This window comes from Cervus canadensis, chromosome 30 (genome assembly GCF_019320065.1).
Source record: "Cervus canadensis isolate Bull #8, Minnesota chromosome 30, ASM1932006v1, whole genome shotgun sequence".
In the NCBI taxonomy this organism is placed as follows: domain Eukaryota; kingdom Metazoa; phylum Chordata; class Mammalia; order Artiodactyla; family Cervidae; genus Cervus; species Cervus canadensis.
The window spans coordinates 19700027-19716233 of NC_057415.1; the positions used below are offsets into that span (position 1 = coordinate 19700027).

A 16207-nucleotide genomic window follows, 5' to 3' on the forward strand; every position below is an offset into this window, starting at 1 on the left:
CATTCATCCATGGAGCACCAGCTTCAAAGTTGGAAGGTGACCCTTCTACAGTGAGCTGGCAGTTCCCTGGGACCAGCAAAGTGAGCTCATAGCCACCAGGGTGTCAATCCCATTTTGAAGTATAGAATACACAGTATTACATGTTTGGATTCAAGGGAACAGTTTGACAATATCATTGAAGATATTAATGTACCGGCGACAAGAGAATTAGAGCTGGGTATTGTTATGATGATGATGACTACAACTTAGGAAGCCTAAATACCTCCAGGTGTGTCCATGTGCAGTTGTTTACTCTTCAGAGCATCCAGGAAAGGAGAGGTGCTGGTTATTCCTGGGATCCAGAGCAGGAAACGGGTGCTGGAGTCCGGGACCGAACCTGATACTGTTGACTTGTCATTTCTGTTAAGCCTGAAAACATCTGAACAGCACAACCAAAGACTACCAATAGATGTGTGTCAACCTTTGCCCAAAGTGGTTCTAGTTTTCTTGTGACTTGGCGAGACACTAAGTGTGCGTATTGAGGGATCAGAAGACAGGGGCAGACAGTGTGATGGTTACAGGGTTGCCTGCTCAGCGTCTCTAAATGAAGCCCTTTGCCTACCTGGTCACATCCAATACTTAAACACCTTAGGAAATGGGTTTGTCATTTTATCGTTTAAGAAACTGAAGCCAGAGCTATGTCTGTGGTGGGCATTCTGAATTCAGAGCCCCCGACGCTCATCATGACACCTGGAGGATATGGAGCCAGTCTTGGCAGCTGTGGACAGTGAGTCTGAGCACTCATGTTTGGTAAGAATACCCATCAGAAAGAAGCGCGTGTGGGTCGAGAGCACCCCATGCTGCTGCTGGGGAAGAATGATGCGTCTCTTGCTCTATTCTGCGCTGGTCAGGCCCACCACGAGTCTTGTATTCGCTTCTCAATGTCACAGTTTCAGGTGTTTGTAGATTCACTTTGTGCTTTTATGGAAAGCACACAGGCGTTTTTCACCCAAGTTTCAACTCTTCTGAAACCAGTGATGAGGCCATTTGGTAAAAGCATCTCCTCCCTCTGAGCCTGTTTCTTCACCTATAAAGGAATCCAATAGTCATTCGTGATCCCTGCAAAGACAGATTGGGCATGTCCATGCAAAAGGGCTGTGGAATCAGTAAGGTCATCTACAGAAGTGGTGGTGATGTTTGACTTTTTTTGTGTGTTTCAAAAGAGACCTGTTGGAATAGGTAGGCGGGTCTCACAACCACGCCCAGTTCAGGGTCATGTTCAGGAACCTGGACATTCACCCAGGAAACAAGAGGTTGGGGAAACCTGGTGACTATTTTTTTTTTTTTAGAACTACAGTGTGAAACTGGAACCTTCGAGGCTGCCAGGGGCCAGAGGAAGCCACACAGGTCCCCACCCCCAACACTCCTCTTCTGCTCTGTTCTATGTTTATCCACACACAGAGAACTCAGGTACTCCTGAGTTCAGGTAGAGTGTGTGATCTCTCATTTGCTATGGGTATTAAAAAATGTTCGCTTGTGTAGATCTGCTCCCAGGCCACTGAGGTTGAAGAAGAAAGTGGGCAAGGGGTTGGGGCAGAGGACAGTTGCTCCAACTCAGCTCTGTCCCAGAAGTCATCCAATGGCTCCCCTTCAATCTCAACACAGGCTGAAGAGATGGGAAATACGTGGCTGCAAAGGCAGCTCACTAGCGAGTTGGGTCATAAAGAAGCACCGAAAGCAGTGACCTGCCTAAGTGGGTCTGTGTTTAATAACTACTTTGGCCTTTGGGATAATCCATAACTTAGCAGTAGTTCTTTTAATATTTTGAGAAAAAGTATCCTTAGGCTTCCCTGGTGGCCCAAACAGTAAAGAATCTGCCTGCAATGCAGGAGACCCAGGTTTGATCCCTGGGTTGGGAAGATCCCCTGGAGAAGAGAATAGCTCCCCATTCCAGTACTCTTGCCTCGAGAATTCCATGGACAGCGGAGCCTGGCGGGCTACAGTCCATGGGGTTGCAAAATGTCAGTCACGACTGAGCCACTGCCAATTTCACTTTCATCCTTAGGCCTGAATGCCATGTTTATAGTACCAGTTTTGAGGGCCGGGACGGGCGGATTGTCCATTTTCTCTCATCCTGTTGGCTTTCACATGGCTGCCTGGTGGCCTTCCTGTCACAGAGGAGATACTAGGAGGTTTGGTCCCTACGGCCACTGAGCCGTGGGAACAAGGCGGGGTGCCTGCCCTGTCTACCCCCCACATCCCACTGCCAAGGTTCAGTCCTAATGCCTTTTCAAAGACTGGTTGTCAAATGTTCTGCAAACGCAGTCTCTTATGAACCCATTTCACAGAGCAGCGCCTGGATTCTAAGAGAAATAGTAAAAATCACTGTGGCATCAAGTGAGAGCTCACGAAGGAACTGTGTGCGTTTAGTCGTTTTGTTCACAGGCCTAGGTTTCAGAGGCACTGGGATGGGCAAATGCACTTCTTGACCTTTCTGAAAGTAGTCTGAGTCACTTTCACTTTCAGCCTCTAAACCTTTCTGAATGAATCCTTTGTGCAGTTTACAGAAAGTGAAGAGCAGTTTGGCAACTGAGAAAAGTTCAAACTCCTCACCGCCTCTCCTACATTGAGTAACATTTCTTTTGAGTTGTCTGTTAACACTATTCTGAAACAAACTTTTTATGAAGCCTAGAACTTGCTCATGAGTTGGCCTTATTTTGAGCGTTTTAAAAATACAAGAAATGTATTTTGTGCCATAAAAGACAGGAAATGACATCCCACATCTGACTTGGTGGAAAGAAATGTAATTATTGGAATGGTTTGATTGGTATAATTATGCATATTATACATATTACCTATCAGTGACTCAGATGCTTACAAGACACGACGAAAGGTGTTCATCTAATATGAAAAGGTATTTTTTTTGCTATGGTCTTTGTGGGAATGTGTATGTGACTTGTGATTGTCCAGCCACTCTTCTAAAAAGACTAACAGGGTGTGTATCCCAGCCCATCCACGATGGTGGTGAGTTCAGGTAGAGTGTGTGATCTCTCATTTGCTATGGGTATTAAAAAATGTTCGCTTGTGTAGATCTGAAAATATATGTCAAATTTCCTGAAAAACTAGACAGACCTGGCATTTTTAAGTTCCCGCAGGTATAAGCTAGTCTTGGAAAGTGAATGTGAGGAGTATTGTGGTTAAAGGGACCAGGGAAAGGAGACAGCCAAGTCCTGGTGTGGACCAGGCTTACCTGGCTGAGGTCTTCAGCAGATTCGGAATGGAGGCCACATCTATGAGGGAAAAAAAAAGACTTCCTCTCGTCGATTCATCCAACCTGAGGACAGATAGTTCCAAAGCTGCTGGAACCTGGAAAAGGCATCACCAAGATGTGTTTTGGGGACTCTGCTCCATAACTTCTGAATTGATTCTCTGTTTGGAGCCCTAAAATTGATATTGAGATAAAAGCCACCTTGGTAAACTTTCCTTTGAACTGTAAATTCACATACCATAAAGGTCACCTATTCAAGTGTACAAGTGTGTGATTTTAGTATGTTCACAGTTGTACAACCATGACCACTGTCTAATTCTAGATATTTTCATCACCCTGAAAAGAAGCCCTGTACCCATTACCAGTCAGTCTTGATTGCCCCTACCCCCAGCCCCTAGTAATCACTAATCTACTTTCTGTCTCTGGATTTGCCTACTTTAAATACTTCATATAAATAGAATTATACAATATATAGTCTTTTATGTCTGATTTTTTTCCACTCAACATAATGTTTTCAAGACGTATCCCTGGTGTAACATGTATCAGTACTTAACTTCTTTTTATGGCTGGAAATATTCTACTGTATGTATATACCACATTTTGTTTATCCATTCACCAGCTGATGAATTTTTTATAGTCGTTTCCACTTTTTGGTTGTTATAAATAATGCTGCTGTGAGCACGGGTGTACAAGTATTTGTTGGGAAATATGTTGTCATTTCAATAGTTTGTGTCTTTTTGGATTTTTTCTGTTTCACTTAGGTTATCTCATTTGTTTACACACAGTTTATAGTATTCCTTTATAGTCCTCTTTTTCATTACTGATTTTAGTCTTCTCTCTTTTTTTTTTCATGGTCAGTCTGTCTAGGTTTGTCAATTTTGTTGCTTTTTAAAGAGGCAAATTTTTATTTTGTTGATTTTTCTTCACTGTTTTCTTGTTCTCTATTTCTTTTATTTTGACCCTAATATTTGTTATATCCTTTCTTCTACTTGGTTTGGGTCTAGTTTGCTCATATTTTTCTAATTCCTTATGATAGAATGTTAGGTTATTTGATTTGAGATCTTTTTAACTTAGGCATTTACAACTATGCATGTATCTCTAAGAATGCTTTGGTTATATCCCATAAATTTGGATATGTTTCTGGAGAAGTTAGTATAATAGGTCTGAACTGCTGTCCTTGGAAGGACTGATTCAAGGTTGATCCTTGGCCTGCCTTGGGGAACTTAGATGATGTACAATTCCCACCGTTTGCAGAACTGATAAGTTATATCTAAACTGTTTGTACAAACAATATGGTTTATGCTAAACACCTGATTTCCTTTTTTGATTACAGAGTTTGGATATTTGCCAGTTGGGGTATGCCTACATGATTACTCCCCAGCAAAAACCCTGGTCTCTGAGTCTCTAATGAGATGTTGGACACACTTCACATATTGTTGTAATTTATTACTAGAGGAGTTAAACTTACCCTGTGTGACTCTGCTTGGAGAACACCCTCAGAAGCATGTGACCGTCTCCCCTGATCTCTGCCCCTACCTTGTTTCATTTGCTGCTTTTGCTTGTATCCTTTTGATTATGTAGCATGCCATAGCTGTTAATATTTGCTGACTCCTGTGACTCCTCCTAGTGAGTTGCTGAATCTGAAGACGGTATTGGGACACTGACATGCAATTTTGTTTTCATTCATCTCAATGTATTTTATAATTTGCCTTGTGTTATTTGTCTTTTGACCCTTTGGGGTTTTTAGGATTGTGTTCCTAAATTTTTACAGCCTTGTGAATATCCCAGATTCCTTATAATATTGATTTTAAATTTAATTCCATATTGTTTGGTGAACGCACTTCAGTCACATCATTGTATAACTTCAGTTCTTGGCATTTTAATGAGACTTGTTTTATGGCCTAACATATAATCTATCCTGGAAAAGATTTCATGTGTATATGAGAAGAATGTGTTTGTGCTGTTGGTGGAAGAAGTGTTTTATTAAATCTCATTAGTTTGTAGTCTTGCTTTGTTCTTTTATTTTCTACTTGATCATCTGTCTAGTTGGTCTGTCCATCATAGAAAGGGAGGTATTGATGTCTGCAATTATTATTGTTGAATTGTGTATTTCTCCCTTTAGTTCTGTCAGTTTTTCTTCATTCACTTTCAACTTTGCTGCTATGCATATATATTTATAATTATTATGTCTTCTTGGTGGATTAACAATTTTATTATTATAAAATATTCTTCTTTATTTTATCTGTACCAACTGTTTTTATCTTTGTTCAGTCGCTCAGTCATGTCCAACTCTCTGCAACCCCATGGATGCAGCATACCAGGCTTCCCTGTCCTTCACTATCTCATAGAGTTTTTATCTTAAAGTTTGTTTTATCTAATGTTAGTGTAGATACGCCAGCTTTCTTTTGATTGCTCTTTACATGGTATAGTTTTCCAATCCTTTTGCTTTCAACCTCCTTATGTCTTTGAATCTAAAGCCTGCCTCATGTAGACAGCGCAGAGTTGGATTATGTTATTTTAATTCATTCTGCTTCTTCTTCCTTTTGATGGAGGGTTTAACCATTTACAATTCATGTAATTATTGATAAGGTGATATCTACATCTGCCATTTTGCTATTTGTTTACTACATGTCACATCTTTTTGTTCCTCTCTTATCGCATTACTGCTTTCTTTGTGTTCAACAGACACTTGCTAGTGTACCATTTTAACTCCCTGGTCATTTCACATACTGTTTGCAACTTTGGACTTGTTTTCATAATAGTTTTTTGGGAAATTGCAATATTAACTTATAAATCTATCTTGGATTAATACCAACTTAATTCCAATAGTACATAAAACATCTGCTCTAATGTAGCTTTGTACCCTTCCCTTCCTCTGTACTACTATAACCATATAAATTAAACCTTTATGCATTATAAATCTGTACGAATAGCTTTATAAAGATTAATTTATGCAGTTGTCTTTGAATTCTGGTGGGAGGGATAAAGTCACAAACTGAAAAATAATTTCTACTGTTTTTAATATGTGTATAATAATTAGTTTTATCAGTACACCTAATTTTTTGCGTGGATTTGAATTATCCTCTTCTTGTTTAGTTGCTAAGTCATGTCCGACTCTTTTGTGACCCCATGAACTGTACCGCACCAGGCTCCTCTGTCCAGGGATTTCCCAGGCAAGAATACTAGCGTGTTGGTGCATGTCATGAATGCTTGGTCAGGCAATGGGCAACTTTGGTTTAGTCTTCACTTCCTGTTTGTACAGAGCCTCAAGGTCAACCAGAGGTAAGAGGGCCTCCTCAAGTCATTCCTGGTTGTACATACAGCCCTGCGTGTGCACACTGCATTCTGCGTTACTAGGAGTGTGTCAGAGCTTCACAGAGCCCCTTGCGGGCATCGCAGTCCCCCTTTTCTCATTTTCAGTGTTTTGGTCACTTTCTTGTTTGTGTCAACTGTAATCACTGCCTCAGACAATTTGGATGCTAAACTGGTCACTGGTTGTTTTCCACAAGTACTCCCGTTGAAAAATCTGCTCACAGTGAGGGAGCTCTGAGTCAGCTCAGATAAAGGCAAGCCTTTTGATACGAGTGGGGTTTTACCACTAATTGATTTTCCAAGGAGCTGCCGGACAGGTCAGATAATACAAATTTCTAGGAGGAGGGCTGTGGGAAGGCTATTTACATGGTGGTAGTCAGGTCACGGCTATACTGATTTTGAAGCTGTTGACTTTCAAGATGTACAAGGGGTTTAGAAAGGAGGCTGGATATACGACAGTCACCACAGCTAGAGAAAGCCCATGTGCATCAATGAAGACCCACCACAGCCAAAAAATAAGATAAATAAATAAATCTTTAAAAAGTCACAGAGCTTAATGTTCTCATTGAGATTCAGTCATCTTTCATGATCAAATGTTCTTTGGATTGTTGCAAGTCTTTGGTTGAATTCCAAAGTTCTGTAAACTTTGATTTTAACAATTATTGCTTCCATAGAGGAGAAGCTTTTGGAGATTCTCACTGTACCATTCCCACTGATGTGACTCATCCAGCTGATTCTAATGCAACTGTGTGTATCAAGCGATATTATTGATAAATAAAGTATCCAGAGTAGCTGTCTGACCTCTGGTACATCAGAATTTATGTCTATTGAATAAACTGATGTCTGTTGAATAACAATAATAATATATTAATCATTAACTATTAATATTAATAATATGTTAATAATTTTCACCAATATAATATTTACTATTGTTATTATTTCAGCCCCAAATATTTGCAGCCAAAATGTAAAGTTTATCTGCAGTCAGTAAAGGATAGGGTTTATTGCTGTGTTGTCTTTTAATTGTATGCTCTGAAGGTGGACTCAGGAAACAGATATTTTCTGCTCCAACTGAGGCTGCCCCCTCCTTGTCATGAGTTGGATTGGTCTGCTGAGAATTTGTATTCATTCAACCACCAGTGGCTAAACTGATAGCTGAAGATTAAAGCAAGTCAATCCATAAATGCAGAGTTCAAATAATAAAAGTCAAGAGTTAATTACTGCAATTCTAGCATTTATAAGTGTTTTATGTTTTAGGAGAAATATAAACTTTTCTTCTGTGTGGTTAAATGCATGTTCCATTGTTGAACATGAAGGCTATAATGACAAAGCAGCTTATTAATTTGAACTTGTTAGATCTTGGGCAAGATTTCAAATACAGTAAGAGTTTGTTAATGATGGAATCCAAGAGTTCTTTCTTACAAGAAAAAGTATAATGAAAATAACACTTACTGATTTGATTATTTCTAATATCTGCTGGGAAACTAGCTATATTCCAGTTGGTACCTAGAATGTATAGTTGTCCCTGGGTTAAGCTTCAGAAGAATTTTTCAGTTACGGTGTCGTTGAGAACAACACGTAGTTTTTCAGAGTCCTCACACCTCCACTGGCACTGTTAATTCTCATAGCTCCTCAAACATATTGGCCATTGTTAACTTGGCTAATTACTGGTGTGCTACACTAGAGCCTGTGTTGATGTTACAGAAACAGTTTATGCTACACAGACTCTTTATTCATGTAGTAATTACAGCATGTTTGTCTTATTTCGCAAGTGTTCTCTTTGGATAATACTGGCAAGATTAAGTAATAGTTTCTCGCTAACAGTATTGCTCAAGAACATCAAACATGATGGATTGAGATTTGATGTATTACATGTATGTCTTTGCTCCTGGCATCTTTGAGCTTTTACTTTTCTTACGTATAAAATAATCTTACAGTGGGGCTATGTCTATTGTTTCCAACACAAATGCCAGGAACTATTTGAGCAAAATATTTGATTTTCATTTTAATGGATAGTTTTTGTAATGACCAAGTGTAATACATCCCAGCCAGCCACAGCTCTGTGCCAGAAACCACAGACTTCAAAGAATCTTCTTTTTAGAACTCCAAAGGAACCAAAATGTCTATTTCACCATATCATCCAACTTAATTATTGGCAATAAGTTGACTGTTGGCAGGAAGGATGCATCACATGGTTCCAGTTCTGCTTCAGGAAAGGTCAATAGGAGGCACAAACTCTGGCCTGCATTGTGCAGACGTGGGCTTGGATCCCCGACACGTGCTTCGAAACCCATTATGCAATGTGACGTTCACTGATTCATGGCTACTTGCACAAGCTTTTCATTACCCTGAATTCAAGCATACTGGGAATGATTAACTTTGTGACATAATTCTCATCACACCACTATGGAAGATTCAAACAGAGTTCCAAAATCACACGCTTCAGAAATAACCGAATGTGTTTTGGCTTCTTAATGGATCTGTGATTAACAACTGCTTTAAAGCTACTGAGTGAAACAGAGAAACCTATTTGGGAATTTTGTCCAGAGTGGGGGTTTCATGAGCTTGGTTCATGCATGAACACGCTTCTACTTTAATTTTGCCTTTTGTATTCTAATTTGCTATCTATTTTGCAATGCTCCATCTTATGAGCTCAATACTGAATATACGGTTACTTTTTTTTCTTTATTTTTTATATTAGAGTGTAGTTGATTAACAATGTTGTGTTAGTTTTAGGTGTACAGCAAAGTGATTCAGTAACACATATTCTTGTGTCTATTATTTTTCAAGTTCTTTTCCCATTTAGGTTATTACAGAGTACAGAGTATTGAGCAGCTTCTCCTGTGCTATACAGTAGGTTCTGTTGATCATTTTATATATAGTAGTGTGAATATACAGTTGCTATTATTCAACATTTTGGGGCCACAAAGCTATGCCTCTCGTATCCCCAAACATGATAGATACTTAATATGATGCTTATTATTGATTTCATATGGTTAAATAGTAAATTAAAGTTTTGCATCTTGTTAAAGATTTTTAAGTCTTCATTGAGTACAGTGTGACATGCTTGGGTATAAGGACTCTTTGATGTGAATGTCAGGAAATCAACTAAAGTGGCTTAGGCACAAAGGAGTTTCGTGTTTCTCAGCATGGAACTCTGACAGGACAGGGGAACCAGGGTCGCAGGGCTTCAGGGGCACTCTTCATTTCTTGTCATGTGTCCTCTGGCATATGGCTTCATCCTCTGGCTGGCCTCAGCTCCACGCTGCCTGCCTTGCCACCAGGGAAGGAGGGGGACTCTCTTTACTCAGGTCTAACTCAGAATCTCCCGGGAGTGAGCTCTGGTGGGCCTTGTAGATCACATGTCCTCTTTGTGGCCACAACAGTGGAAATTATAAGTGGGGGATGTGAAAGAAAGTGAAAGTGTCAGTCACTCAGCCATGTCAGACTCTGCGACCCCATCGACTGTAGCCCGCCAGGCTCCTCTGTCCGTGGAATTCTCCAGGCAAGAATACTGGAGTGGGTTGCCGTTTCCTTCTACAGAGGATCTTTCTAACCCAGGGATCAAACCTAGGTCTCCTGCATTGCAGGCAGATTCTTTACTGCCTGAGCCTCCAGGGAAGGCCCAAGTGGGGGATGGAGGTCTCTCCAACTGAAGGGAGGGCTGCTATTCTGGCCAGAAAAATCACAGCAGCCCCCGAGGACCAACCTTGACCCAGTTGGTCATCCGTTCCCCGTGATGCCCCCAAATCACCGTAAAGCATTTCTTCCTTGTCCATCCACAACTTGCCCTAAAGGCATTTTCTCTTTTTATGTCTATGACTTACGTTAAAGCATTCCTTTCTGTATGTCCACAAATGCAGGTGTTTGCCAAGAGCCACCTCAGGTCCTGCCAGCAACTGTACCCAGCTCTCACCCCATACCTCTAGGTCACATCCACAGACCCAGGTAGCCTGTGGCTCCATGCTAGTTAGTCACCTTAGCACGCTGTATGCAGCAAGGAAGGGAACTCGTTTATAAACGGGGACAAGGCATACTGAGCTTTCTGTCCCCACAAAATCCGTATCGGGGGGAGGTGCATGACAGGGCCAGTGGGTCTCAGAAGTCCATTTTTTACCCCATTCCCTGACAGTAGATTAAGCCCCTTAGCAATCTCCTCACCAGGTTCTTGCTGATACGCTTTCCGCCTGAAGGATGATTGGAGAGAAGCTCTTCGTGGGGTCTTTATCCCTCATTGATTGACTTTTGTGAGTGTTGTTAGAAGGTTCTGGAGGTTGTCATGAACTGGGTAATAGACCCCTAAAAACTATATTTGGCTTTTCATAAATTTAATATAGGGGAGGCGGTCCATTATCGAACAACCGATAAAGTGATTCTAGTCAAATGAGTAGTCTGGGACCTGGATTGGGTGGAATCTGTGGGCTTTGCCTCCTAAACCCGGTGCTTGGGGAATTCTGCTCTCTCTAGACCTCAGCTTAAAGGCATTTTCTTTAGACCAACAGCATATTGAGGGCTTGGGAGAGGCTGATGGGGTTACTAGCATGCTCCAGTGTGTGACCCTATCAGTGAGGACCTAAATTAGCCGGGTAGGTAAGATACACAATCCACTGTCAGGGGAAAGGGGTCAAGTGATGGAGGGGGCATGGTCAGGGTAAGTCACCAAGGCCCATGCAGGAATTTTTTTGGTAGCAAGAAACACAAACCTAACTTGAACTAAATTAGGCAGGGAAAGAGAATTACCAGCCAGCTTCTGGGACAACTAGACTTGTGGTCTCCATCTTTTCTCGTCTCTCCCTCTCCCCTGTGCACGGAAGAGGACGTGCCCCTGGTGGTCCCCAGGTTGTGTCTTCCCAGTCTTTCAACCAAAGTGGAGAGTGATCCTACCTCTATATTTTGGGAAGGACTGGGACAAGGGCAAGGTGCTGTAATCGACAGCCTTCATTAGGACTCCATTCTTGGAGTTGGGGATACAATGCAGGAGACCCCCACCACACTTGGTTTTAATGACACAGATATACATGTGGAGTATCATTGGGCAGACCCATGTGCCTATATCTCCAGTTATTAATGCATTTTCTTGTTCACCTCTGCACTTGCACTATGAACACTCAGGAAACCACTAGGTTATTGTTAACGGTCTATAAATCCATGTTGCCACTAACTGAGTAAGCAAGCTCGGCACAGGTACGCCCATGCTTCCCCAGTGTTGTAAGAGCTGCTGTGTTTAATAAAGTGTTGGTTCATCTTAAGTTGGTTCATCTTAAGTCACCGCTCAATCCATGTTTGTTATTTGTCACTTTATTCATTTTCTAAGAGAGATTGATAAATGTCCAGTTACTTCCAGATAGGGCTCCTCAAAATATGATGATGCCCACACTCAGAAACCAACAGCAGGTGCCCTGGTTTTTTATTGCATCTGGAGCAATTCTACAGGTTTCTGCTGCCAGATGACTAGGCAACCACCAGTGGACTTTTTCTAAATAACATCCTAACAAATACACACTACTATATATTCTGTATAGCACTGGGAACTGTACTCAATGTTTTGTAATAGCCTATAATGGAAAAGAATTTGAAAAAGAACAGATATATGTATATAACTGAATCACTTTACATCTGAAGCTAACACATTGTAAATCCACTATGTGTGCTCAGTGCTAAATTGTGTCCAACTCTGCGACTCCATGGACCATAGCCCTCCAGGCTTATCTGTCCATGGGATTTCTCACGCAAGAATACTGGAGTGGGTTGCCATTTCCTTCTCCAGGGGATCTTCCCGATCCAGGGACCAAACCAGCGTCTCTTATGTCTCCTGCATTGGCAGGCGGGTTCTTTACCACTGAGCCACCAGGAAAGCTCTAAATCAACTATACTTTAATAAAAAAAAGAGAGATAGAAAGAGAGAAATAAGCATGTCCTGTTCCCTAAATAAAACTTTAAAGAAGAGAATGCTTGGTTTTCTTTTGCCTGAACATCTTACACAATGCCTGCATGTTTGATGAGACACTTAGAAGGGATATAAGACTAGTTAGCCTACAGGGCAGCCACATATGTTCATGAGAAAGGGGACAAGGTGATGAAGCAGGAATCCAGCCTTCACCCTGCTGCCTATACACTGTTCTCCGAAGCCCCAAGCCCCTCCTCTTCGAAGAGCAGATTGTTCGATAACCTGGTGCACTTGGCTTTGAGGGACGGCAGTGGCAGGCAAGTGTCTTAATGGAGATGGGACTTGAGCTGTGTGAAATTCAGGCTACAGTCCTACCCTGATGGCCCTTTCTTTCCACTTCAGCAGGGGAGCCTGTAGTTTTAGCTTCATTGCTAAGGGGTTGCATTTGTCCACCACCAAGCTTGGGAGAGTTCCCTGTCCCCGTGACTTCCCACACTCTGGCTTCATTGAAAGCCACTCGGGTGAGTAAACAGTGACTCTGGAGTCATCCCAGAGCTGGTGCAAAGGTGCAGGAAGCAGCTCTGGGCTGACTGATGCTGCCTACGTGCTGGTGGCTCTGGAGAGGGTGGTAACAAGGACAGAGCTGCTTCCTGGAACAAGGCGTAGATAAGAGGTGGCTTGTTGTGCTTGGGTTTCCGTTGAACTTCACTGCGAGTTACAAAATCCTATGACATAACTACTGCACATAGGATTTTTTAGCAGTGATTTCCCCAAGAAGGACTCTGTGTATATGGAGAGAGAGGAGAGAGAGACGGAGAGGAGGAGAGAGAGGGACGGAGAGAAAGGGAGTGTGTGTGAGCAAGCATGAGTTCCTGTTGATAATTATTGTGTAAAATGTTCAGAGAGGCCAACAATAATGAGGGGATATTGGGGTCTTGGGGGTCTCTATGCAGAGAGACACCCCTCCACCCCACCTTGTGTTGAAACAGCAACAAGCACTGTGTGGTGTCCATGGGGTCCCCGAACCCACCCTTCTCTGCACTCGCTGGGCTGGGCTGGGCTTCTCATCTTGGTTGTCAGACCTACCACGCTTGTACTGACCAATTAAATCTGCAGCCTTCCTTGCAGGCTTTTTCTGGCTTGTAGGAGAAAAATGGCATTTAGAGCTAGGTTATTCCAAAGGGTGGAGGGAGCTAAGTCCACTGGAGGCTAAAAATAGCCAGAGCCCTGCCGGCCCGGCCAGGCCTGCGGGCCTAGGGACCGCCCGCCGTCCCCCTGGCCCTCCCCGGGTGCCACATGCCGACGCTAGTTCCAGGAGGTGCTCAGAGCCTGTTACTCATATGTCAGATTCCCACTGTCGTGATGTTATTTCATGCACCAACTGCGTTTTCATAGAAAAGCGTGAGTCACTCCTGAGTGGGGCTTTGGGAAAGAACTTGGCCAGGGTGGTAGGGAGTGGCTCTCATAAGCCGGAAATCTAGGCGGGGAAGGGGCCTTTTATAGCATCCTGCGTTGGCTTTTTCTGTAGGTTAATTTTTATCTTAACAACCAAGATAAGGTTGAATGATTTTTTTATAAGAAATCTATTTAAATACAAGGGAATATTTGAACTTCTTTTTAAAAGCCGAGGGCATTTTTTGGTGGTGCTCAATTTATAAATAAGATAGATTAGGGGTTGTTTGATGGACATTTACAATGTCAGTGACTCTTACGGGGCATTCTCTCCACACCACTCTGGGGACACAAAATACCCTTTGTTCTATTCTGCAGGGACACTGGCTCTGATCAGCCAGGCATGCCTACCCCAGAACCCTCCAGACAGGGCTTACTGCTCAAAACAGATGGTGATTTTTCAAACTGAATGCTATTCTGGTGCACTTACTTAGGAAAAAGATCTAAAAATAGACTTGAATGAGCCTAACCTGCAAAAATAAGTTGTCAGCTTCTTTTTACTCCTTCTGGGTTGAAAACAAAGCTGTCAGCAATTTCTGTGCGTTGAGGAATCTGTGTGCTTTCTTATTTTAGAGGAAGCTTTTTCAGTAGGACTGCAATTGAGTCCCCTTAAATCTCTCAGTGTCAACAAATTACCATCTGTTGTTCTAGAGACTCTCAAGCTGATGAGTCCTCCTCCCCACTCGAAGCTGGAGACAGGTTGCCCATCTGGAAAACGGGGCCTGAGGATGGGGACCAGCGCTGTGCCCCTGGAGGGGCTGATTGCAGGATCTCAAGGTCAACCAGACCCCCTGAAGCCTGATGCTGGGAGCAGTGGCCCCCTCGGTGTGGTGAAGGCACTCTGCTTGGAGATGCGGTAGCCGTGAGGTCCAGGGTGGCAGTCTGATGCCTGTCATGACTTGGGTAGTGATGGCCCCAGCACTGGACTGTGAGGAGATGGCCAAGCACTCACCTTCTTCACAAAGTACCTGGTGCTGACTTGTCTGGTGGGCAGTGTGCGCCGGACGTGTGGGGGCTTTGTACAATATTATTGTCTGTGAAATGAGGCTTCCCCCATACTGACAGGGTGTGTATAACCTAGAGAAGTCGAGGGCAGGTGGAGCCCTTGTTCATCCTGGGAGGGACTGGCTTGAATTTGAGAAATAAAATGAAGCTGGAAACGGCACTTCTACCTGTGGAGAATTGTGCTGGTGATCCCCACACTCAGTCTAGGCCCGAGCAAGTGCAGGCTCTCGGGACCGCACACCCCTACTGAGCCTTCACCGTGGTCACGTGGGCACACAATCCACACCTTCCCCTCTCCCACACAAACCACAAACACACACCTGCTGAGATGACGAGCAGTTTTTCCTGGGATGGAGAAGGTGGGATATCAGAGGAGAAAAAGTTAGACTAGGGAGATGCTTGGTGGTGGAAAGGGGTGGTGAGAGCAAGCCTGGGCTGGGTGAATGCCAGAGGACTGCTGGGCTCTAAGAACCTCCAGGCTGGCTCCCTCAGGCCATCCGAGAGGGCTCAGGTGATGGTCAGTCTTGGACAGTGTTGGAGGCTCTGGGAATCTGCCCAGCCAGTTTCTGTTTGATGAACTGTTTTGATGGAACGATCTCATTAGCCAAGAGTTAATTTAGCCTGTGGGTGCTAAGTGGGAGAAGCTAGACTCACCACTAGCCATTTTCCCAGGCTGAGTTGGGATGGAAGCCTGCACACCTCGCCTCTATGCACAGACTTTTTCAAAGGGATCATCAGGCCATTTGCCAACCAGAGGCTCCGGGTTCCTATGGACACTAAAGGGTGCTCTGTGCACTCCTGGCTTCTAGCAAGTGACATTAAGACCATGGTGAATATACGTGTGTTTTGGACACTGCATGACAATTCTAAACAGCCTTTCTTCCGGCTAAAAACACACGGAAGCATCAAAGGATTTTGACCATTTCAAAGTAATTTGAAAGGTTGCCAGTGACTAGTCTAGGTCCCAAATTTTCTCGAAAGAAAAATGAAGTTTTAAGAGGAACAGAAAGGACACAGTACTTCAAAAATTAAGTGGAGCAGACCAGTGAAATGAATGGTCTTTAAACCTTGGAAGAACGTCTGTCCTACCCTTGGGCTGCTTCCTGTGGTCCAGAGAGCAAGGCAACTGGCTCACCCAGTCACAGCCTCCGGCGATGTGATCCCTGAGAGAAAGTGTCTGGCGGTAAAGAGAGGAGGCGGAGGGAGGACCTCTCAGAAGAAACGATCAAGAAGATATACGGTCAATGCCCTGTGTCAGCAAGGATCTGGGGCCAGAGGAGGGGTGGTGTGTCATAGCAATGATC

The 16207-nt window shown here is 43.2% G+C and overlaps 1 protein-coding gene and 1 long non-coding RNA gene across 2 annotated transcripts in view; both read left to right on the top strand.

The window, feature by feature from the left end:
- Positions 1-7309, top strand: part of AUH (AU RNA binding methylglutaconyl-CoA hydratase) — a 192935-nt gene extending 185626 nt beyond the window's left edge. Inside the window, exon 10 of the mRNA XM_043452996.1 lies at positions 4581-7309. Coding sequence (XP_043308931.1) covers positions 4581-4655 — 75 coding nt within the window. The 3' untranslated portion in view covers positions 4656-7309. The remainder of the gene's footprint in view (positions 1-4580) is intronic.
- Positions 7310-13109: 5800 nt separating this feature from the next.
- Positions 13110-15063, top strand: LOC122431968. Its single transcript, XR_006266677.1, has 2 exons — positions 13110-13847; positions 14550-15063. It is a non-coding gene; the product is annotated as an uncharacterized LOC122431968 (long non-coding RNA).
- Positions 15064-16207: the final 1144 nt, after the last annotated feature.